Source organism: Lepus europaeus, chromosome 7 (assembly GCF_033115175.1).
Source record: "Lepus europaeus isolate LE1 chromosome 7, mLepTim1.pri, whole genome shotgun sequence".
Classification (NCBI taxonomy): Eukaryota; Metazoa; Chordata; class Mammalia; order Lagomorpha; family Leporidae; genus Lepus; species Lepus europaeus.
In genome coordinates this window covers 63,352,670-63,375,933 of record NC_084833.1, presented here as the reverse complement: position 1 = coordinate 63,375,933, position 23,264 = coordinate 63,352,670, and the positions used below count along the sequence as shown (strand labels likewise).

General features: G+C 44.5%; 1 protein-coding gene and 1 pseudogene across 1 annotated transcript in view; both read right to left on the bottom strand.

Moving 5' to 3' along the window:
• Nucleotides 1-23,264, bottom strand: part of MRPL48 (mitochondrial ribosomal protein L48) — a 71,488-nt gene extending 48,224 nt beyond the window's left edge. The window contains exons 1-3 of the mRNA XM_062197565.1: nucleotides 23,067-23,264; nucleotides 13,854-13,906; nucleotides 7,284-7,321 (exon numbers count right to left, since the gene is read on the bottom strand). Of these exons, the coding sequence (XP_062053549.1) occupies nucleotides 7,284-7,321; nucleotides 13,854-13,906; nucleotides 23,067-23,264 (289 nt within the window). The remainder of the gene's footprint in view (nucleotides 1-7,283; nucleotides 7,322-13,853; nucleotides 13,907-23,066) is intronic.
• LOC133764827 (developmental pluripotency-associated 5 protein-like) lies at nucleotides 8,436-8,798 on the bottom strand (annotated as a pseudogene).

Genomic DNA, 23,264 nt, shown 5'->3' with positions numbered 1-23,264 from the left:
ACGGAGTTCTGAGCTCCTGGGTTCAGGCTGGCCCAGCTCTGGGTGTGGCAGGCATTTGGGGAGTGAACAGTGGCTGGGAAATCCGCCTCTCGAATAAATTAATGTGCACTTCTTTTGACCCAATAAATACACTTTTAAAAATGTATCCTAAATAATCAGACAAGGGCACCATTATCAGTGCACAAGGATATTCATCATAGTGTTGTTTTTGTTGCAAAATCCTGGAGACAAACTTATCCAAATAGAAAATGTCTGAGTAAATTATGCTATGATCCTTCACCTCTTCTTTACAAAAGGATCTCCATTGGAGGTCTTTCAATAGCAATAAACAATGCCTTATTTGACTTCAGTGTTAAAAACAAAATAAAACAACTTCAGGATTACGTAGTTTTCATATACTAAAATGTATTGCAAACTTCAGTATTAAAACAGCTTGAGGGGCTGGTGCTGTGGTGTAGCAGGTAAAGCAGCCCCTTGCAAGTCCCAGCATCTCATATAGGCACCAGTTAAAGACTCTGCTGCTCCACTTCCGATCCAGCTTTCTGTTATGGCCTGGGAAAGCAGTGGAAGATGGCCCAAGTCCTTGGGCCCCTGCATCCATGTGGGAGGCCCAATGAAACTCCTGGCTCTTGACTTTGGATGGTACAGCTCTGGCCGTTGCAGCCATCTGGAGAGTGAACCAGCGGATGAAAAACTTCTCTCTCTCTTCCTCCCTTGCCTCTCTATAATTCTGCCTTTCAAATCAATAAATAAATCTTAAAAAATAAATAAATAAAAAATAAGACAATTTGATAATGGCACCAAATATACAGACAGGTCAATGAAACAAAACAAAGTTAAAAAATAGTCCCGGGGTCTGGCATTGTGGTGCAGTGGGTAAAGCCACAGGCTGTGAAGCCAGCATCCCATATGGATGCTGGTTCTAGTCTCCATTTCTGATTCAGCTACCTGAAAATGCACCTGGGAAAGCAGTGCAAGATGGCCCAAGTGCCCGGGCTCCTGGATGAAACTCCTGGTTCCCTGCTTTGGATTGCTGAGCTCTGGTCTCTGTGGCCATTTGGGGAATGAACCAGTGGATGGAAGATTTCTCTCTCTTGCTCTCTGCCTCTCCCTCTCTCTCTGTAACTGTGCCTTTCAAATAAATAAAAAATAAATCTTTAAAGATAAAATAAAATACCGGAAGATGAGATTAAGAAACTTTTAAAATAATCATGGACTATAAAAGACCTTTCTAAGCACACACACACAAAAAAAATCCAGAAACCAAAGATTAATAAATCCAGCTATATAAAAAACTTAACTTCTATTCACCAAAAACCACAGAAACAAAGTCAAAGAATAGATGACTAGAAAAGTACAAACCCCATATGCTAATCTAAATGTTAATTTCCTCAGTTTTGAACTTACATATCAAAAATGAAAAAGCAAACAATCCAATTGCAAATGCACAAAAAGTATAAATGGGAAGTTCACAAGGAAATTAATTCAGTTGGCCAATAAACACATGGAAACATGACAAAGTCTCTCAAGAAATACATGATAAAACAATGATATAATTTTTCACTAGCAAAAATAAAATGCTTCATAAAACCCAGTTTGGGTAAGAAAAAAAGCAAGTCAATTAAAACTTCTCTGAAGGGCAATCTGGCAATATTTATCAAAACTGTCAACTCATAATCCACTGACTCAGCTATTCCAATTCCAGGAATTGATCTTACAAGGTATAATTTTATATGTACAAATATACAAATAATTTCACCAAGATATATAAAAATGGTTGCTGCAGCTTTTTTTTTTTTTTTTTTTGAAATAGCAAAAGACTAAAGCAAAACCTAGGAATCTAGCATTAAGGTACAGTCATACACACATATGTGCAAAACATTTCTGAAAGGTATACAAGAAACTGCTGTCAGTAAATACCACTGGGGAGTAAGACCATGAAAGAGAAAGAAAATTGAACTTTTTATCATAAACCATTTTGTATGGTTTATAATTTATTTTTACCATATGCATTCATTTCAAAATTTTAACTTGATTATTTTAATATTTTTTTTAAAAAACAAACTTCCTCAGAATATATAGTAGTTCAAAATAAACTTTGCCTCTGGCTAGGGGTAAGGAGTAACACCAAGGCTAGGAAATAAAGGGGACTTTGATATAATCCTTTTTTTTTTAATACAAAAAGACAATGAAAGTCTTATCAAATGCTAACAGTTATCAATTCTGAGTTTATTGAAATAGTACCTTTTTAACTTTCTATACTTTTTAAAATAAAAAGTACAATAAGAGAAACAGTCTTTAAAAACCATAAATAAGGCCGGCGCCGTGGTTTAACAGGCTAATCCTCCGCCTTGCGGCGTTGGCACACCGGGTTCTAGTCCCGGTTGGGGCGCCGGATTCTATCCTGGTTGCCCCTCTTCCAGGCCAGCTCTCTGCTATGGCCCGGGAAGGCAGTGGAGGATGGCCCAAGTCCTTGGGCCCTGCACCCATATGGGAGACCGGGAGAAGCGCCTGGCTCCTGGCTTCGGATCAGTGAGATGCGCCAGCCACAGCGGCCATTGGAAGGTGAATCAACGGCAAAAAGGAAGACCTTTCTCTCTGTCTCTCTCTCTCTCACTATCCACTCTGCCTGTCAAAAAAAAAAAAAAAAAAAAACACATAAATAAAACCTTTCTTTGACCCCAGATTCCTCTCCAGCTCCTTCCAATATTCTCTTGTTCCATTCGATCTTAAACTTCTTGAAAGCACTGTCTATAAGTAACTTTTTCTAACTCCTGAATTCTTATTCACTTGTCAACTCATGCACTACCCTCCCCAGCCCACTAACACAAACTGTTCTCTCTAAGGTTACCAATGACTCAACACTGCTAAAACCCAAGGAATATTGTTAAGTTCCTATATTTCCTGATCTCTCAGCACCACACAGTTGAAACTATATCATGGTTGAACACTCCTTCCTTCTTTAAACACTTTCCTCTTGCCTGCCATAAAACTATACTAATCTTATTTTCTCTGTTTTGCCCTCCCTTTCTCAACCTCACTCTCTACCCAACATTTTAAAGATTGATAAATTAATTAATTTGAAAGGCAAAGAGTTACACAAAAAGATCTTCCATCCATTGGTTCACTCCCACAACAGCCAGAGCTGGGCCAGGTGGAAACCAGGAGCCTGGAATTCCATCCATGTTCCCCACATGGGTGGCATGGGTCCTATTTTTTTTTTTTTTTTTTTTTGACAGGCAGAGTGGACAGTGAGAGAGAGAGAGAGACAGAGAGAAAGGTCTTCCTTTGCCGTTGGTTCACCCTCCAATGGCCGCCGCGGTAGCGCGCTGCGGCCGGCGCACCGCGCTGTTCCGATGGCAGGAGCCAGGTGCTCATCCTGGTCTCCCATGGGGTGCAGAGCCCAAACACTTGGGCCATCCTCCACTGCACTCCCTGGCCACAGCAGAGAGCTGGCCTGGAAGAGGGGCAACCGGGACAGGATCGGTGCCCCAACCGGGACTAGAACCCGGTGTGCCGGCGCCGCAAGGCGGAGGATTAGCCTGTTGAGTCACGGCGCCGGCCGGGTCCTATTACTTGGACCGTTATACACTGCCTTCTCAGGCTCATTAGCAGGAAGCTGGATAAGAAGTAGAGCATCCAGGAGTCGAACCAACATTCTGATATGGGATGCTGGCATTGCAAGGAGAGGATTAACCGCTGTACCACAACATTGGTCCCATCTATCCTACTTTTTAATGTTGGAGTTCCACAGAGCCTGATCCTTCGGTTTCTTTTCTACCTTTTCTCCTGGGGTGGTCTCATTCACCCCAAGGCTTCAACTAAGTCTACAAAATTATGACTTCCAAATTTATAATTTCAACTCAAACCTATATTTTTTGCTCAAAATCAGAGTTTTCAATAGTGTAGTTAATATATCCTCCTCACAGGCACTACAGCTCAACACTTTGAAACTCAGGCTCATTCTCCCAAAACTGTTCCACTTAATATAGTACTATATAGCCATTCAAAATCATAACACAGTTATTTTAGCATAAACAGATTATAAGATATTATATAAGTATCATCTGTTCCCATCACTGCAAGACTATATACACCATATGTGTAAGAATAAGAAAATACATACGTAAAATTTCCTGAAAGGGAAGAGAAAGAAAGAATGACCTGGTAGGATATATGTCAAAATATTAAGCAATAATCTTATTTTCTTCTTTTTCAGTTTTTTTCTGTATTTATTTTCTATATCCTCTAAAATGAATGCTTTTCACTTTCATAATTCAATATTAATTTTTTAAATCTCCTGAATGCAATATGAAATCAGAGTATCAGCTATGAAGCTTTCTTGCTAAAACTGTTAAACTTGAATCATCATGGTTTCAGATCTCACGTCCAGTCTATAGGAAGGGGAACAGGAAAACATGCTACATTGCACCACAAGGAAATAATCAGACAAACCAAACAGTTGACCTTTTCAAAAACCATGGTAGTAAGAAATAAAAGGTGGCAGCACTGCTGTAAATCAAACATGACAAATAATGAAATGCAAAGCATGAAACTTCATTAGCTTTTGGTTAAAACTACACTCATAAAAGACATCCTGGGGACAACTAAGAAAACTGAAATGGTATTAAAACATATTGGAGCATTTTATTACATTTCTTAAGTGAGATCAACTAAAGTATTTAGGGGTGAAGTAGGACATCTGATACAGAAAGCTAACAGGGGCAGGCGCTGTGACACAGTAGGTTAATCCACCGCCTGCAGCACCAGCATCCCATATGTGCTGCTGGTTCTAGTCCTGGCTGCTCTTCTCCCGATCCAGCTCTCTGCTATGGCCTGGAAAAGCAGTAGAAAATGGCCCAAGTGCTTGGACCCCTGCACCCGGGTGGGAGACAGGAAGAAGCTCCTGGCTTCGGATCAACCCAGCTCTGGCCTTTGAGGCCATTTGAGGAGTGAACCAGTGGTTAGAAGACCTTTCTCTTTGTCTCTCCATCTCATTGTCTGTAACTCTACCTCTCAAATAAAAATCTTTAAAAAAAAAAAAAAAGGCAAGTAAGCAAGCAAGCAAGCTAACAAAGGGGCTGGGACTTTGGAGTAGGGGGTAAAACCACCATCTGCAGTGCTGGCATCACACATGGGCGCCAGTTTGAGTCCTGACTGCTCCACTTCCAATCTAGCTTTCTGCTATGGCCTGGGAAAGCAATAGAAGATGGCCCAGGTCCCTGCAGCAATGTGGGAGACCCAGAAGAAACTCCTGGTTCCTGGCTTCAGATTGGCCCAGCTCTGGCCATTGTGGCCATTTGGGGATGGAAGACCTCTCTCTCTGCCTCTGCCTCTCTGTAACTCTTTCTTTCTTTCTTTCTTTTTTTTTTTTTTTTCCTGCCTTTCAAATAAATAAATAAATCTTTAAAAAGAAAGAAAGAAAGGAAAAAAGAAAGAAAGAAAGAAAGAAAGCTAACATGACAAAATGTTAACATCAGTTGAATCTAAATGGTGCTTTTGGGGCCGGCATTGTGGCATAGTGGCTAAAGCCACCGCCTGCAGTGCCAGCATCCCATATGGGCGCCGGTTCAAGTCCCGGCTGCTCCACTTCCAATCCAGCTCTCTGCTACAGCCTGGGAAAGCAGAAGATGGCCCAAGTCCTTGGGCCCCTGCACCCTCATGGGAAGACCCAGAGGAAGCTCCTGGCTCCTGGCTTCTGATCGGCACAGCTCCAGCCATTGCAGCTAACTGGAGAGCGAACCAGTGGATGGAAGACCTCTCTCTCTCTCTCTCGGCCTCTCATTCTCTCTCTGTGTAACTGACTTTCAAATAAATAAATCTTTAAATAAATGAATAAATAAATGGTAGGTACAGAAGTGTTCACTGCAGTATTCTTGGGGAAAAATTATTTCTTATAAGACAGTAAGCTTCTAAATAGCAAAGATTATATCCTATTAATTTTGTATCCCCAGCAATTAAACACAGCTTAGTAAAATACAGATTTGTTGAGAAACTGACTAAACAAAAAGGCCATACTTTGAGATGTAAGGCTTTGGTCCCAGAAGCAGTGGCTCCCAACACATCGTTGCCATCCTCTCATAATTAACATATGAAAAGCCTCTTACAACACATCCTTGCACAGAGTAGGCACTTGTTGACTGACTCCTTTATCTCTGATACTCTTTAGTTATGTGACAGATGTCATTAAAATCTAGCAACTGCTTGGCAATTTGTCATGTAATAGAAAAAGCAAAAGTGGCAGATAATCGGGATGAAACAGAGACTGAAATTCATTGAGAGGGTGCATGTTTGGCAGGGGGTGAGCACTTGGTATACTGGTTATGTTGCTGATTTGGACATCCACATCCCATGTGAGAGTACCTGGTTTGAGTCCCAGATCCCCCACTTCTGATCCAGCTTCCTGCCAATGCACACCCTAGGAGGCAGTAGATGGCTCAAGTACTGGGATCCAGGCCACCCATGCAGGGGAGCCAGATTGAGTTCTAGGCTCCTGGTTTCAGCATGGCCCAGCCCTAGCAGTTGGGAGTACTTGGAGAGTGAGCCAGTGCATGGAGGATCTCTTTGTTTCTTTGCACCTTTCTGTCTCTGACTCTCTGGCTTTCCAAAAAAAAAAAAAAAAAAAACACTAAGAAAAAAAGAAATTCATTGAGTTAATCAGGTTGAATGGGCATTTATTCTGGATAAAACAGTGTGAAAAAGGCCCTAATCTGGTGGGTATGGACATGAAAGACAGATTCGGAATGGCAGCAATATTCCTAACAGTAGCAGCTAACTTTTTTTGAGTATTTTATATGTTTTATCTCATTGAATTATTCTTTAACATTATAAAGTTTTATGGCTTTTTTTTATTATGTGTACCATTAAGCAAAATTATTTAGTCAATAAATTTTTATTTAAGGAATTTCACTCATTGTGATTCCTTTCACTGCCCATCAAGGTCACCTTAGTTCCTCTAAAGCTTGAGTCATATCTTACTGAATCTTCAAATAGTTCACTGCAGTTTGTACTATAATTATCCCTGTTTTTTAAAATGAGGAAACCAAGCAACAGAGAAGTAGCCAAGGAGCACAGAATAACTCTGAGGTAGAGCTGGAGTCCAAACTTACCAGGGAGCTCTTGCTCTTAACCACTACTTATGATCTCACCTATGGTTCTATTCCACGTGAGGGGTGGGACTGACTCTTCTGCAAGATACGTTAGGCATCTTCCTAGACAAAATTATTATAGAGTGCTAGCAGGGCACTTAAGTGAGCAGACTACAGCAGGAAATAACTGCTTACCTGCAGAATAAATGGGATTCTCTCCTGAAGTTCTGACTCTAAAGAGAAAAAGAACATTGAATTACATACCCATATTCTTTTTGCAGTTACCAAAATTTACATGCTTTTCGTTAAGGATATGTCAATGATGGGCATTTCCCTACTCCCTCCTTCCTTTCTTCTTTCCACAAACATTATTAAGCACCTACTATGTGCCAGACAAAGTCTGTAGGTCCTGAGGATGCAAATACAAGGAAGAAGTCTCTACCCATGGTCTAGTTGAGAAAGATACACATAACCAACTGTGAGTCACATACAGTACTCATTCAGAACAGAGACATATACAAGATGGGGTAGGCACTGTGGCACAGTAGGAAATCTGCAGTTTGGAAAACCCGCATAGCATATCAGAGTGCTGGTTTGAGTCCTCCACTTCTGATCCTACATCTGCTAATGCATTCTGAGAGAAAGCAAATGATGGCTCAAGTGCTAGGGTTCCTGCCACCTATGAGAAACCTGGATGGTGTTACAGGCTCCTGGTTTTGGCCTGGCCCAGCCCTGGCTGTTGTGGGCATTTGAACAGTGAACCAGGAGATGAAAAATGTATCTATCTTTTTAACTTATTAAAACTTTGGGCTGGCGCAGCAGCTCACTAGGCTAATCCTCTACCTGTGGCACTGGCACCCCGGGTTCTAGTCCCAGTTGGGGTGCTGGATTCTGTCCCAGTTGCTCCTCTTCCAGTCCAGCTCTCTGCTGTGGCCCAGGAAGGCAGTGGAGGATGGCCCAAGTGCTTGGGCCCTGCACCCGCATGGGAGACCAGGAGGAAGCACCTGGCTCCTGGCTTCAGATTGGCACAGCACGCTGGCCGTAGCGGCCATTTGGGGGGGGGGGGGTGAACCAATGGAAGGAAGACCTTTCTCTCTCTCTCTCTCACTGTCTAACTCTGCCTGTCAAAAAACAAAACAAAACAAAACAAAAAAAAAACTTTGTTCTTCAGTTAGCAACTTTGGAAAGAGACATTTATGTCAGAACTCAGAGCAAAGGTAAAGACCCCAAAACAGCTTGTTTCTCCTTAAATTGGCTGAAGCAGGGCTTAAACCACGCCTGAATCACTGCAGCTCTGATCCCAATCTAATCTCTACATCCTGGTCCCACACTGGCTGGAAGCTGGCCTCACTTCATCCAAGGGCCTAGTTCGAGGACACTCATGGCTTCCTCGAGTAACCCACATTCCTTGAGCAACCCGCGTTCCTGCTGCCGGCAGTGCCACTCATCCAAAGCTTGCAGCACCCACTGGGTCCAGAGCTTGTACAGGTAGGAGTGTAAACCAGCACTTCAGTGAGGTCCAAAGATGCCAGAGCCTGCAGCCTGAGCATGGCCTTGCTCTCTTGCTCAATGGGAGGGATTCCAGGACGTAAGTGGACTAAATGTGGTTTCCAGCAGGAGCATCTGGACCTGCAGCACCTCAGGATGTTTTAGTTCTTCCAGAACCTTCACCCATGTTGGGATATCCTTACGTCTCAGGATCATTCCCATCTTAACTTTGAAACCAACAAGGAGCTAGAGCTGTGGCATAACGGGTAAAGCTACCGCCTGCAGTGCCGGCATCCCATATGGGCACAGATCAAGTCTTGGCTGCTTCACTTCCGATCCAGCTCTCTGCTGTGGCCTGGAAAAGCAGCAGAACACAGCCAAGTCCTTAGGCCCCTGCACCTACATGGAAGACCTGGAAGAAGCTCCTGGCCCCTGCCTTCAGACAGGCGCAACACCGACCATTTAGGCCATCTGGGGAGTGAGCCAGCAGATGGGAAGACCTCTCTCTCTCTCTCTCTCTCTCTGTGCCTCTGCTTCTCTGCAACTGCCTTTCAAATAAATAAGTAACTCTAAAAAAGGAAAAAAAGAAAGAAAGAAAGAAACCAACCAGTCTCGGGCCAACAGTAAGACTGTCAGTCAGTCAATCTGTCTACCTACCTACCTAAATACAGGGCCAGTGCTGTGGCATAATAGGTGAAGATGCCGCGTGCAGTGCTGGCATCCCATATGGATGCCAGTTTGAGTTCTGGCTGCTCCACTTCCAATCCAGCTCTCTGCTATGGCCTGGGAAAACAGCAGAAGATGGCCCAAGTCCTTGGGCCCCTGCACCCACATAGGAGACCTGGAAGAAGCTCCAGGCTCCTGGCTTCAGATTGGCAAAGCTCCAGCCATTCTGGCCAAGTGGGGAGTGAACCAGTGGATGGAAGACATTTCTCTCTCTCTGTCTCTCCTTCTCTGTAACTCTTTCAAATAAATAAATACATCTTTTTTAAAAAAATAAATAAATACACATTTTTTTTAAAAAGGAACATGTATAGAATCAGTAGGATGTAAAGGAAAGTGTGGTCACTTCTACCAGAGAGATTGAATAATTTGAATTGAGATTTTTTTTAAGGGAAAGAGCTTACTGGGAGAAACCTGACAGACTGGAGGGAAGGGACAAAGAAGGAAAAGAGGCAGAAGGAGAGTGTAAGAGAGAGAGAGACAGAGGTCAGGAGATGGAGAGGAAGAGAGAGAGCGAGTGAGAGGAGAGGAGAGGAGATGAGAGGAGCCAAGACAGTGAGAGAGAGCCACGTGTTCAGGAACAGGTCCTTTTAAAACTTTGCTGGAGGGTGGGCAGGGAAGCAGGAGCAGAATCCCATTAGGGTGGGGTTGGAGCTTGACACCGGTGGTTGGGCCAGGTGGCCACCTGGCTTACCCCAGAATCTGGAAGGCCGGTGTGTGGATGAAGATCACAGAGCATTCGGTGGTGTGGAAGCAGTTCCGGGGGTATGTTTTGTGACTGGCAGAAATCCAGGACCTCAGAGCAGCTCAGAGATCCCCAAAGGGAGAGCAAAGTCACTGGGGGAGCCTGGATCTGAGTCACGGCACCAATGTAAGGCCGCCACAAAACACACCAAACACCGGAGTAGAGGAAAAGAGTTTACTGGGGAAAACCCGACAGACTGGAGGGAGGGGTGAAGAAGGAAAAGAGAGTGCAAGAGAGACAGAGTTCAGGAGACGCAGAGGAAGAGAGAGAGCGAGAGGAGAGGAGAGAAGAGAGAAGACGAGAGGAGCCGAGAGAGTGAGAGAGACTGAATTGAGTTTTTAAAAATGAGGCGGGCAGGCATTACAGCTCAGTGGATTAAGCCACCTTGTGGGACTCCCACATCCTGTATCAGAGTGCTAGTGCATTTTGGGACCAAACTAGCAGACGGAAGATCTCTACTTGTCTATCTCCCTGTTGCTCTGCATTTCAAGTGTAGATGAAAATAAATAAACTTTTTTTTAAGTGGGGAACTGTTAGCATTGCAGCAAAAGCATTCTTTTGAAGTATGAAAGGGTATGTTCAGGTATGCGGCAGAACGTAAGTGGAACTTGAGCAGCAGGGAAGGAGCAGGATGGAACCTAAAGCTGGAGAGGTCACCAGGGGTCACAAGAAACCCTGAACACTGGGCTAAGGAGTTTGGTCTTTATTCTGAGTAGGCCTGGGAACGTTTCTGGAAGATTTTAAGCACAGGAGGGATATGATCAAGTCAAGGTTTTAGAAGGTTAAGCCTGATAGCAGGTGAGTGGTGAATAAGAAGCAAGAGAAACAGTGAGTTAGCTCTTGCAATAGCCCAGGAGAACATGTATAGGAGCCTGCAGTATTAGGAACAGGCTCAGGAGATGGAGAAGGAGGGACAGCAATGAGAGCAAGGAACATGGAGGCGAACAGCATCACGCTGCTCAGCTCCGAGGCAATCGGGGCATTCAGTTCCGCATCCTGAGAAGCCCTGAAACTGAACTGGAACTAGCTGTGCCAAGCAGAGCTGAGGCTGAATGCTGACTCGACCCAGTAGGGGAGCTGTCTGATGTCGCTACAACTCAGTTATATCATCTTTGAAGTACAGATGATGACAGTACAACCTCATAAAGCTGAAGATCTACCTTAAACTCGTTTGTAAAATGCCAACATTTAAATTGGTCCTGTAGTGTTTTTAGGAAAATTAGAGGTAACATTTAAACTGCCTTACACAGTACCATAGCAGGTACTTGTCAAATAGCAGCTGACTAATGGTAAAAAAAACGGATGAAAATGAAAAGGAAGTAAGAAGGGAAAAGCCTCGATAAATCTAAAGGACTTAGGGGACCAGTCAGGTTGCTGAGCACTAAGCAACCCAGGAAGATACACAATTCAGTGTTTTAATCCTGTGACTGCCATACAGAAGACACTTGCTGAGTACCTGCTAGGCAGAAAAATAAACAGCCAAATGCACCTCGCCAGCATCTAGAGAAAAACAGTGGGAAGGTTACACTCTATAAACAGTACGATAAACACACACACACACACACACAACAACAACTTAGGTTTGAATCCTAATTCCAATCCACATTAGCTATGATTACCCTCTTGGGATCTGAGTTATTCATGTATATAACTGAGATAATATCACCTGTTTCACCAGGCCACAGGGAGTCAATGAAGACACCATTCAAGGCACCACAGATAAGGCAGTAAACAAAATTAACACAGTCCTTATCTCCATGGTGACTCTATCTGGGAGAGGAAACAAAGAGTCTAAAATTTTTTTATAAAATATATAAAATGTGTCAGGTAATGATATCTGCTATGAAGATAACCAAGGTAAGGGGATAGAGACTGATAGAAGGGGGCGGCATTTTACATAAGGTAATAGGGAAGGTCTCACTGACTGGATCCCATTTAGGAACAAACCCCATGGATATCTGGGGAAAGAACAAGCAAAGGTTCTGGGGTGAAAGAGTACCTAGATCATTAAGGAACAGGGAGAGGCCACTGTGCGAAACTGAGTCAGTATATAAGTATCTAAGTGAGGGAGCAGGCTACGCCAGGCCTTGTAGGCCTTGTAGGCCACGGTAAGGATTATAGATTCTATTCCATCTTGGGTTGGCACTGTCACTCAGTGGGTCAAAGCCCTAGCTTATGGCACCAGCATCCCTTATGGGCACCAGTTTGAGGGTTTGAGTCCCAGCTGCTCAACTTCCGATCCAACTCCCTGCTAAAATGCCTGGGAAAGCAGTGAAGGATGGTCTAAGTGCTTGAGCCCCTGCACCCATGTTGGGAACCCGGGGGAAGCTCCTGGCTCCTGGCTTCAGCGTGGCTCAATCCTGGCTGTTGTGGCCATTTGAGGAATGGATCAGTGGATTCAGAATCTCTCTCTCTCTCTCTGTCTTTCCTCTTTCTCTGTGACTCTGCCTTTCAAACAAACAAATAAATCTTAAAAAAAAAAAAAGAAAGAAAGAAAGAAATCATTGGAGAGTTTTAAATAGAGAAGTGACATGAGCTAATGTGATTTTAAAATAATCACTCCATTCTGCTTAGAATGACTACAGCCCATATCTGCAGTGTCTGGATTTGAGTTCCAGCTCCACTTCTGATCCTAATTCTAGTTAATGAGCATCCTTGGAAAGCAGCAGATGACAGCTGAAGTCCTTGGGTCCCTGCCACTCACATGGGAGATGCAGAGTTCTGGGCTCCTGGTTTTGGTCTGAACCAGTCCCCTGGTTGTTGCAGGCATTTGGGAATGAACCAGTGGATGGGAGTGTTCACTCACTCACACACACTCTCTCTCTGCCATTCAAATAAATAAAAATTTATTTTTACAAAGAACCACTCTGATTTTAGTGAAGGCCATTAGACAAAAGCAAATGCAAGGGGCTGGCCTGTGGCACAGAGGGTTAAGCCTCCACCCGTGAGACCAGCATCCCATATGAGCATCAAGTACCAGCTGCTCTGCTTCAATCCAGCTCCCTGCTAATCCACTGAGAAAGCAGCAGAAGATGGCTCGAGTTCTTGGCCCCTGCCTCCCACATGGCAGACCTGGATGGAGTTAAAGGTTCCTGGCTATTGCAGCCATTTGGGAAGTAAACCAACAGATAGAAGATTCTCTCTCTCTCTCTCTCTCTCTCTCTCTCTCTCTCTCTCTCTCCTCCCCACCCCCATAAATCTGCCTTTCAAATAAATAATCTTTTTCAAAAAATATTTTAAAAGTAAAAGCAGAAAGATCAATTAGGAGGCAGGGGGATGGTAGTAGCAGATGTTTAAATCTCAAAATGATAAACTAATGAAACAAAGAGGGTAGAAACTGAGTCTAACTACCATATTTAGAGGCTAGGCTTACCAGCAAGTTCTTAGGTCATTGGGGACATACTCTCCAAAGGCAGTTCTCACCCAGAGGGCTGGTTATGAAAGCCTGAGTTGGGCCCAGCTGCTGTCTCTGCTTCCTGCCTCGCCATGTGATCCATGTACCACTGGTGCTCCACTGCTCTCATCAGCCAAGCCAGTGAGGTCACCCTATCTTGGACTGTCAACCTCTAAAACCATAAACCAAAAATAACAAGAAGCTGACTAATGTGCAGTGTCAAGGATAACTCCCAGGACTGTGGCCCGAGCAACAAGATGAATGGAGCTGCCTTTTACTGAGAATGGGAAAGGAGCAGGATAGCAGTGGAATTGAAGCTTCAGATGCCTAGCATGCAGCAAAGAAGAAAAGTGTTATGTGCCCTATGAAGCAGAATGCAAACATGAACTTTAATTATTGTTATTAATAGCCTTACCTTAAGAGGGAAACCACTTGCTTAAAAATGATATTGCTCCTCAGGCACAGCACCTACAGCAAAACAACCTAACGTCAGGTTAGGACAATCTTAAGCATTCACAGAACTTCAAGTACCTCTACTTAAGAGGCTGGGAACTCACAGCACACAAACTGAAAAGGACTCAAAGGCTGGTGCTTAGTAAAGAAGCTGTCCAATAGTTAACACCAAACATGAAAGCAAACCACATCACCTTCTTTCTTATCCCTCCCACTACAGAAGACATTCAAACACAGAAGCCTCCTTCCCACACTGCGTTTTCAGTTCCCTCTTTCCAGCTTGATCTGTCTTTTCCAATACCAATCAGCAGCTATTATGAATCTGCCACAGACAGCACCAGAAGGATTTTCTTAAATTTTTAATTCTCAAAGCACTGTAAGCCCATTTTACAAGTGAGGCAACCAAGAGGTTATATTCCAAAAAAGTATAGCTAAATAGTGGGTGAGAGAACTGTCTTACTCCAGCGGTTATGCCTCTATTATAGAATAACAGTAATACCAAGACTGACAAGTCAATATAATTAGGAGGAGGACTCCTTTCTCCCCGGTTATTTCAATCCCATTCTGTCCTGCTGGTACCCACTCAAAAAAGATCAACGAGATAGCCTTACTAAGTGTGTGGCATAGAAGAGATCTGTTTATAAACTGAATAATAAATATTGGATGTCTGTCCTTAAAGGCCCCATAACATACAAGAAGAAAAAACCCTGCACACTATTGGTAATTTTTTTTTTAATTTATTTCTACTTCTTTTTTTTTTTTTAAGATATATTTATTTATTTGAAAGGCAGGGTTAACAGAGAGGCAGAGTCAGAGAAAGAGAGAGTGGTCTTCCATCTGCTGGTTCACTCCCCAAATGACCGCAATGGCTGGAGCTGCACCAGTCTGAAGCCAGGCATCAGGATCTTCTTCTGGGTCTCCCATGGGGTACAGGGACCCAAGGACTTGGGCCATCTTCTACTGCTTTCTCAGGCCATAGCAGAGAGCTGGATCGGAAGTGGAGCAGCCGGGACTTGAACCAGCGCCCATATGGGATGCTGGCACTATAGGCAGCATCTTTTCCCACTAGGCCGCAGGTTAGGCTGCTGCTTACCAGACCATCATCTCATGTCAGAGCAACAGTTCAAGTCTTAGCTGCTCAGCCTCCAATCCAGCTCCCTGCTGATGTGCCTGGGAAGGCAGCAGGGGATGGCCCAAGTACTTGAGCCCCTGCCATCCAGGTGGGAAATTAGGAGAGAGTTCCTGGCTCTTGGTTTCAGCCTGGCCCAGATCTGGCTGTTGCATTCATTTGGGAAGTGAACTACTACATGAAGGATCTCTGTCTCTTCCTCCACCTCTCTGTCACTCTGCTTTTCAAATAAATCAATAAAAATTTTGCCCTTAAGGATATGAATAGACAGAAGAAAAGGCAAAGTGTGTAAAACAATCCTAAAAAGAACAATTAAGCCAGATGCTAAAAAACTTTATAGAGTATGTGTACAATATGTTTAACCTAACAATGGCCAGCATAAAAGACACAGTAGGAAACTGGAAGCCTCAGGACAGCTCAGGCTGGCTCTCCCTACCACTGACCACATATCTGAAGTTAGAGCAGGTGAGTCCAGGGTACTCCAGGCCCAAGATCTGTTAACCATGACAAACAGAACAGACGTCAGAGTGAACAGAATATATTTTTAAATGGGTCAACTCATATAGAGGAGGTATTTGAAAGGGAAGAAAAATCTGGATAAGACAGCTTTCTCCTCATTTTAATTGTCCCAATTTCCAGGTATCTAGTTAGGGATTTAATTATCTTAAAGCTAGACTTAAGGGTTGACAACTTTCTGAAAGATATTCAAATCATGGTGTGAATTCTCCCTTTCAGCTCTGGGAAAGGTGCCCGGCCTCTCCCCTGCAATGCCCGGCATTACCTGTCAGGACAAAAGTAGTCTATTTTGGGACGAAATCACAACCCCCACCCCAACCCCTCCCCCCAGACAGCAAATGAAGAGCGGCTCTGGCTCTGCAAGCGTGAGAGGAGGGCGCTGACACCGATGAATGGATGAACGAGGACACAGTTGTGGCAGCGGGTCATAACAATACTTGGCTCACGAGCTCCAGAGCCCAGAACCAAGAAAGGACGGCAAGGCTACCAAAGCGCACAGCCATGGAGCAAAACCTCTAGTGTGTGGTAGCTTCAGACACCCAAGCCTGCTTGGGGGCAGGGGGAGAGCAGTGGGTCAGGGGCCTTTGAGGCAAGCAACTCAGAGCTGTTTTATCAATATTAACAGAACATACTTATATATTAATAGATATTATTTAAAATAACATTGTTACTACTATTTATTTAGTACATCCTTTGTATTAAGCACTTTATACATGCTATTTCAATTAATCTTTCCTTTTTTAAAAAGATATTATTTATGTATTTATTTGAGAGGCAGAGTTACAGAGAGAGGGAGAGACAGACAGAAAAGTCTTCCATCTGCTGGTTCACTCCCCAAATGGCTGCAATAGCCAGAAGCAGGGATGATCTGAAGCCAGAAATCAGAAGCTTCTTCCAGGTCTCCCACTCGGGTGCAGGGTCCCAACCACCTGGGCCATCTTCAACTGCTTTCCCAGGCCATATCAGAGAGCTGGAACAGAAGACGGGCAGCCAGGAAAGAAACTAGTACCCATATGGGACAACAGCACTGCAGGCAGAGGCTTAGCCTACTATGCCACAGCACCAGCACCTATTTCAATTAATCTTTATACCAGTCCTCTGATAGAGGCAATATTGAGGTAAATGCTTTTGTTTCACAAATTTAAAAAACAGGTTTACATAAATTCCCTAAAGTTAAAGGTTTGGTAAGAGATTCCAGGAATTCAAAGCAGTCTGCCTGAATCTGAAGTCCATGTTTTCCACTCTGCCACACCGCCTCTCAAAAGAGTGATACTAACTTATACAGTGACGTTCGTGTGCTAATAATGATAGCCTCAATAATCTTACCGTTTGTTGAGCACCTACTATGTGCCAAACATCATCTTCCTTTATGCCTCACAACCATTCCACAAGGAAGCTAGCTCAGAAATGTGAACTAATGTGCCCAAAGCACATAGCTAATAAGTGCTGTTCCCAAGAACCCCACAATTGGGGCTCTTCCCACCACCCTTTACTGCTGTTGCAAACAAGTTCTGCCATTACACAGCAGCTCTTGTTTTCTTCAAGGGGCTGAGCCACACCTTGAACTGTATTCCAGTTCTTGCAAAGGAGGTTACTTCTATCTGAGGCAGCCTTGTTTTCAAGGATGTTGTCGAGTTCCTGCCTGGGTTCATCTGTCAGAAGTTTCCAGTTCTCATGGGCCTCAGTCAGTGTCTACCACTATCCTTCTCACACACAGGGCCAATGCCAGCCCCCTGGCCACAATGGGCCATCTGCTACTTAAATACCTCCCCTGTCCAGGATTGAAATCTTTTCAGACCCTTCTAATGATCTGAAAGTTTTTCCACCTAGAAAACCAAAACGGATGTCCCTATAACCTCCATGGAGTAAGTCTAGGCCCCTACTCTGGGAAGACACAGAGTAAATTCGGCTCTTATCTTTCATACCAGCCCTTGAGTATTTGAAGCCAATGATGATTGCCTCTGGGTTTTGTTTTTTTTTTTTTAAATTGTTTTTGTTTCCAAATTTTCTCTTGGCCACAATCATCTGAACGTGTTCCTGTTGACATTGGTTGTGTGCATGGGGTCCTTACGGCAGTTATGAGCATGGACAGGCTTTATAATTACACAGATTTGGGTGTGACCATCCGTTCCCCCAACACTGGCTATACAACCCTTGGTAATCACTTAACAATGACTTGACCTACATATTATGTGACTCCATGTATATGAAATGACTAACTAGACAATCCACAGACAGAAAGTGGACTAGTGTTTGCCAAGGGCTGGGGAGATAAGGGACAGAGGAATGACAGCTTAAGGGTAAAGGATTTCTTTTGGAGATGATGAAAATACTCTGGAATTGGACAGTAGTAATGGCTGCCCAGTTTTGTATATGTACTAAAAACCACTGAATTGTTAACTTCAAAAGAGTGACTATTATGGTGTGTGAATTAAACACCACTTTTTTTTAAACTCCTGGCCACCCATCACAACTGCCAGATGGCATTTCTAGGCCAGCTGAGCTAGACTAAATCCAATTCGCTAACTTACTGCAGGACAAAACTAAGTTTTATAATCCTGGTCACCAAGCTCTTCCTATCTCCCCAGTTCACCCCATCCTGTTTCTCTGCACACTTTCCCTTGAGATAAGCCCCACTGCTTCTCTCCCTTCCAGCTTCCTCTGGACCCCTGTAGCTCCAACTGTGTTCTCATTTCAGGGCCTTTGCACTTGCTCTTCTTGCCTGGAAAATTTTTTTCCCTATCTAAACCCTATTTGTTCTTCAAGTCTTAGTCATGTAATATCCTCAAGAAAACTTTCTTGACCACTCAGACTTGCTAGGGTCTTGCTGTTATACACTCAAAAAGAACCCTGAATCTTTCTTTGTGGCTCTTATCATGATTAGTTAAGTAGCTACATGTTTCATTAGCCTGTCTGGGGCAGGTGGTATGGTGCAAGTCAGGCAGCCACTCGTGAGACTACATACCACACAGAGTGTCTGAGTTCAAGTCTTCCCTCTGCTTCCAATCCATCCTGGGAGGCAGTGGGTGATGGCTCAAGTACTTGGGCCCCCACCGCCTACATGGAAAACCCAGATGCTGTTCTATGACCCTGGCTTTGGCCTGGCCCAGCTCTAGCTGTTGTGGGCACTTAGGGAGTGAATCAGCAAATGGAAAATAATCCTCTGTGTGTGTGTGTGTATAACTTTCAAATAAAATAAAATGAATAAAAATAAAATGAATAAAAGTCCTCTCTCTCTCTCTCTTTTTTTTTTTTTTTACAGGCAGAGTGGACAGTGAGAAAGAGAGACAGAGAAAAAGGTCTTCCTTTTTGCCGTTGGTTCACCCTCCAATGGCCGCCGTGGCTGGCGTGCTGTGGCCGGCGCACCGCGCTGATCCGAAGGCAGGAGCCAGGTATTTATCCTGGTCTCCCATGGGGTGCAGGGCCCAAACACTTGGGCCATCCTCCACTGCACTCCCAGGCCATAGCAGAGAGCTGGCCTGGAAGAGGGGCAACCGGGACAGAATCCGGCGCCCCAACTGGGACTAGAACCCGATGTGCCGGTGCTGCTAGGTGGAGGATTAGCCTATTGAGCCGTGGTGTCAGCCTAAGTTCCTCTCTTAACAAGCTCTGCAAAGACAGAAATCTGCCACATCCCAGCATCTAGCATACACTGTGGCACATATCAGGTGCTCAACAAATATTTACTAATCAAATTAATCTATTTAAACCTCATTTCCTTATCTCTAAAGAGGTTATAAAAATATTTACCCCACTGAATTGTTCATACAGTTAAACTAGACAATATAGAAAAAGGGCTTCCAAGTTCAAGGTACATTATTAATGGTTAAATCTGTAGTAGTCATGATAATGGTGGGGTGATTATTCAATCCTCAGTTGTTAAATAATAATGCACCTTGGGATGTGGCCAGCGCTGTCGCAGAGCGGGTAGAGCTGCTGCCTGCAGTGCTGGCATCCCATGTGGGCGCTGGTTCAAGTACAAGTTGCTCCACTTCCGATCCAGCCCTCTGCTATGGCCTGGGAAAGCAGTAGATGGCCCAAATCATTAGGCCCCTGTACCCACGTGGGAGGCCTGGAAGAAGCTCCTGGCTCCTGGCTTCAGATCAGCTCAGCTCTGGCCATTGCAGCCATCTGGGGAGTGACCCAGCGGATGGAAAACCTCTTTCTCTCTCTCTCTCCTTCTCTTCCTCTCTGTAAGTCTGCATTTTAAATAAATAAATCTTAAAAAAAAAAAAAAAACTATGAACAAAACAGAAGTAAATCCTTGTTCCCCAGGGCTTATGGGAAAGTCAATTTTCCTGGACTTCGGGACGCTCTACCCTCCCAGGCCCTCTGAAGTAGGTGTCCTCCTGGTTCACATCTTTTCATGCCTGATGTTTGTCTCTTGCTTCAGGCCTCACTGCTTTTTCTTCACATGAGCCCGGCTGCACTTTAGCAGTCAATATTTCCACCTGGAAACATCCTTCTATCCCTGAGATCAGTCTTCAGGGCTTCACCTTCCAGGCTGCTATATTAGACACAACCTGGCATACCTTCAGTGGTCACCACCCCTCCCCTAACACGCCCTCGTGTTTTCAGGGCTATGATAACCCCTGAGAAAATAACAGTCATTTCAGTGTGGGTGAAATCCAGATATGAGTACAAAGCATTTTCTGTGCAAAACAACTCAACAGGGGAATCATTACCCACTCCCTGGTGCATTGTGATTTCTCGAGACACCATCCTGCAATCTTGATCAACTGATAAGTTTTCTGAGGTCTGATAGTATCAACATTCGTGTCTTATCCAGATCTTCCCAGCTGTACTACTTCTGTTAACCCAGAGGTACTGGCTCCATCCAGCTTTATTCCAGCAAAGCTGGGCTTCTCACCCATGTAAAGTCTGAGATGATTTGCAGGCAAAATTTCTTAGGGTCCTAAGGAAAGGTTTATGAGTTAGAAGTTCTAGTTCAGGGCCCGGCGTCGAGGCTCACTTGGTTAATCCTCTGCCTGTGGTGCCGGCATCCCATATGGGTGCCGGTTCTAGTCCCAGTTGCTCCTCTTCCAATCCAGCTCTCTGCTGTGGCCCAGGAGGGCAGTGGAGGATGGGCCAAGTGCTTGGGCCCCTGCACCTGCATGAGAGACAGGGAAGAAGCACCTGGCTCCTGGCTTCAGATTGGCACAGCACCGGCTGTTGCAGCCATCTGGGGAGTGACCAATGGAAGGAAGACCTTTCCCTCTGTCTCTCCCTCTCAATGTCTGTAACTCTGCCTCTCAAATAACTAAATAAAATCTTTTGGCCGGCGCCGCGGCTCAACAGGCTAATCCTCTGCCTTGCGGCGCCGGCACACCGGGTTCTAGTCCCGGTCGGGGCACCGATCCTGTCCCGGTTGCCCCTCTTCCAGGCCAGCTCTCTGCTGTGGCCAGGGAGTGCAGTGGAGGATGGCCCAAGTGCTTGGGCCCTGCACCCCATGGGAGACCAGGAGAAGCACCTGGCTCCTGCCTTCAGATCAGTGTGGTGCGCCTGCCGCAGCGCACCGACCATGGCGGCCATTGGAGGGTGAACCAACGGCAAAAAGGAAGACCTTTCTTTCTGTCTCTCTCTCTCACTGTCCACTCTGCCTGTCAAAAAAAAAAAAAAAAAAAAAAAAAAAAAAAAAAAAAAAAAAAAAACCTTTAAAAAAAACCTTACCTGCTAAATAAAAAAAAAAAATAATAATAAGTTCTAGTCCTAGGGCTGGTGCTATGGTGTAGCAGTGCTGGCATCTCCTATGGATGCCGGTTTGAGTCCTGGCTGCTCCACTTCCAATCCAGCTCTTTGCTATGGTCTGGGAAAGCAGAAGAAGATAGCTCAACTCCTTGGGCCCCTGCACCTGCATGGGAGACCCAGAAGCTCCTGGCTCCTGGCTTTGGATCGGTGCAGTTCCAGCTGTTGTGGCCATCTGGGGAGTGAACCAGCAGATGGAAGACACCCCCCCCCCCCCGCCTCTCTGCTTCTCTGTAACTCTGCCTTTCAAATAAATAAATCTTAAAAAAAATAATAAAATAAGTGCTAGTCCTAGCTCTACTATGTACCTACTATGTAATGTCAACATCTGCTCATTCATTTATTCATTCAACATTTAACAGGTACCTAGGTTAGGCCAAATACATCATGGGCTAGGTACATATAGACATAGAGAAAACAGCTGCTTATCCTCAAATTTTTCTGGTGAGGAAAGTACATGTGCAAATTATTTATTACATTGCATTGTGAGATCAATGCATTGGGTCACCAAGAAGGAAAGGACATCTGGGAAAGTCAGGAAAGATTTTCATTTGTCATTTCACATAAGAGGAAGATCAAGATTATTCTTAAATTAGAGAGATACTAAATAAAGCAAGGTTTTATCTGATTTATGCATTCAAGACAGCAGAATATTTGAGACCTATAATGAATCAGACACTGTGCTAGTGGCTTCTATTTCCCTCATCTTGTGTCTGCCAGGATTATCTCATAATATTATGAAGATCAAATGAAATCATGCAAACACAAGCAGTATTAGTTATAGAATAACAATATCCTTATTTGTACCATCCTTCACACCTTACAAAGTACTGATACTTACATTATCCTCTATAATCTTTGCAACAATTCCACGTGGTAGGTGTCATTTTACAGACAGCACTGAAGCACGGAGGTCAGACAGCTAGCAAGAGATGGAACCTTGTATGCAAAATCCTTATAAATGTAAAGCATTAACGAACACCTCTAGACAAGCTGAAGCAAGGATGGTTCCAAGACTTCATACAAATAGGTCCCAAAAGATAACACAGCTAGGAGTTCCAAAGATAAACAGGCTGTTTAGCCAGACTGGTCAGAAAGGTTTTTTGAAAAGATGGTTCCTGAGCTGAGCTTTGAAGGATGGAAACTTCAGACTGGTGGTGAGAAGTGGGAAAAGGCATTTTTAAAATATAATGTAACAGAAATTGCTAAAGTTACTCATTAATCTAAGCAGCATGCTACAACCCAGAGAGCGCAATTGAAATCTGTTCAATCTCTGTACAGACCAGGGGAAGCCGGAGAAATGCATATACTATGGTGGGTCATACAGTTTTGGCAGTCGCTTAGTAAGGATCTGGAAGTTGAACTGTGGCACATTATTATCCTTCCTTTATCACCAGGTAGTTTCGCATCCCAATGTCAGAATATTTTTAGAAGAAATTTGGAGGTTGATGACCAAACACAAAATAAAATGACCTGGCCAAGGTCATGTTGTTCAACAAGGACCACATCATCGTGTCGAGATCCCCACTGTGGGGGTCTCCCCTCCCCAGGCACTAGATGGCCTGGGTGGCAAGTGGACTGGGCGTGGCCTGGGTCAGACTGCCCGGTGCACCCGGCGTTAAGAGAAGGTGGCTCAGCCCCTTCTAATGTCAGGCACCGCAAGGGCTGCTGGGAAAGGTCTTGTCCGCCTCCGGGCTCTCATACCCGGATGTCTGCGCGCCGCCACCTCCCCGTTTTGCTCCCCATCACCACCCACTCGCCCTGCGTGCGTGGAATCTACGTTACCTTTCCCAGGGTTCCGCTCATCCTTTCCTGCTGCGACCTCTTGACTGTGGAAACCGAAGGTCCGCGCCAACAGCCGCGATTCCTGGGCGTCTGTAATCGCTGCCGGCCTTGATCAGGTCCGGTAACAATATACGACCGACACTCTTTCCACTCCCGCAGCACCTTGGTTCCGGCAGCTCCTGCGACTCCAGAAATCAT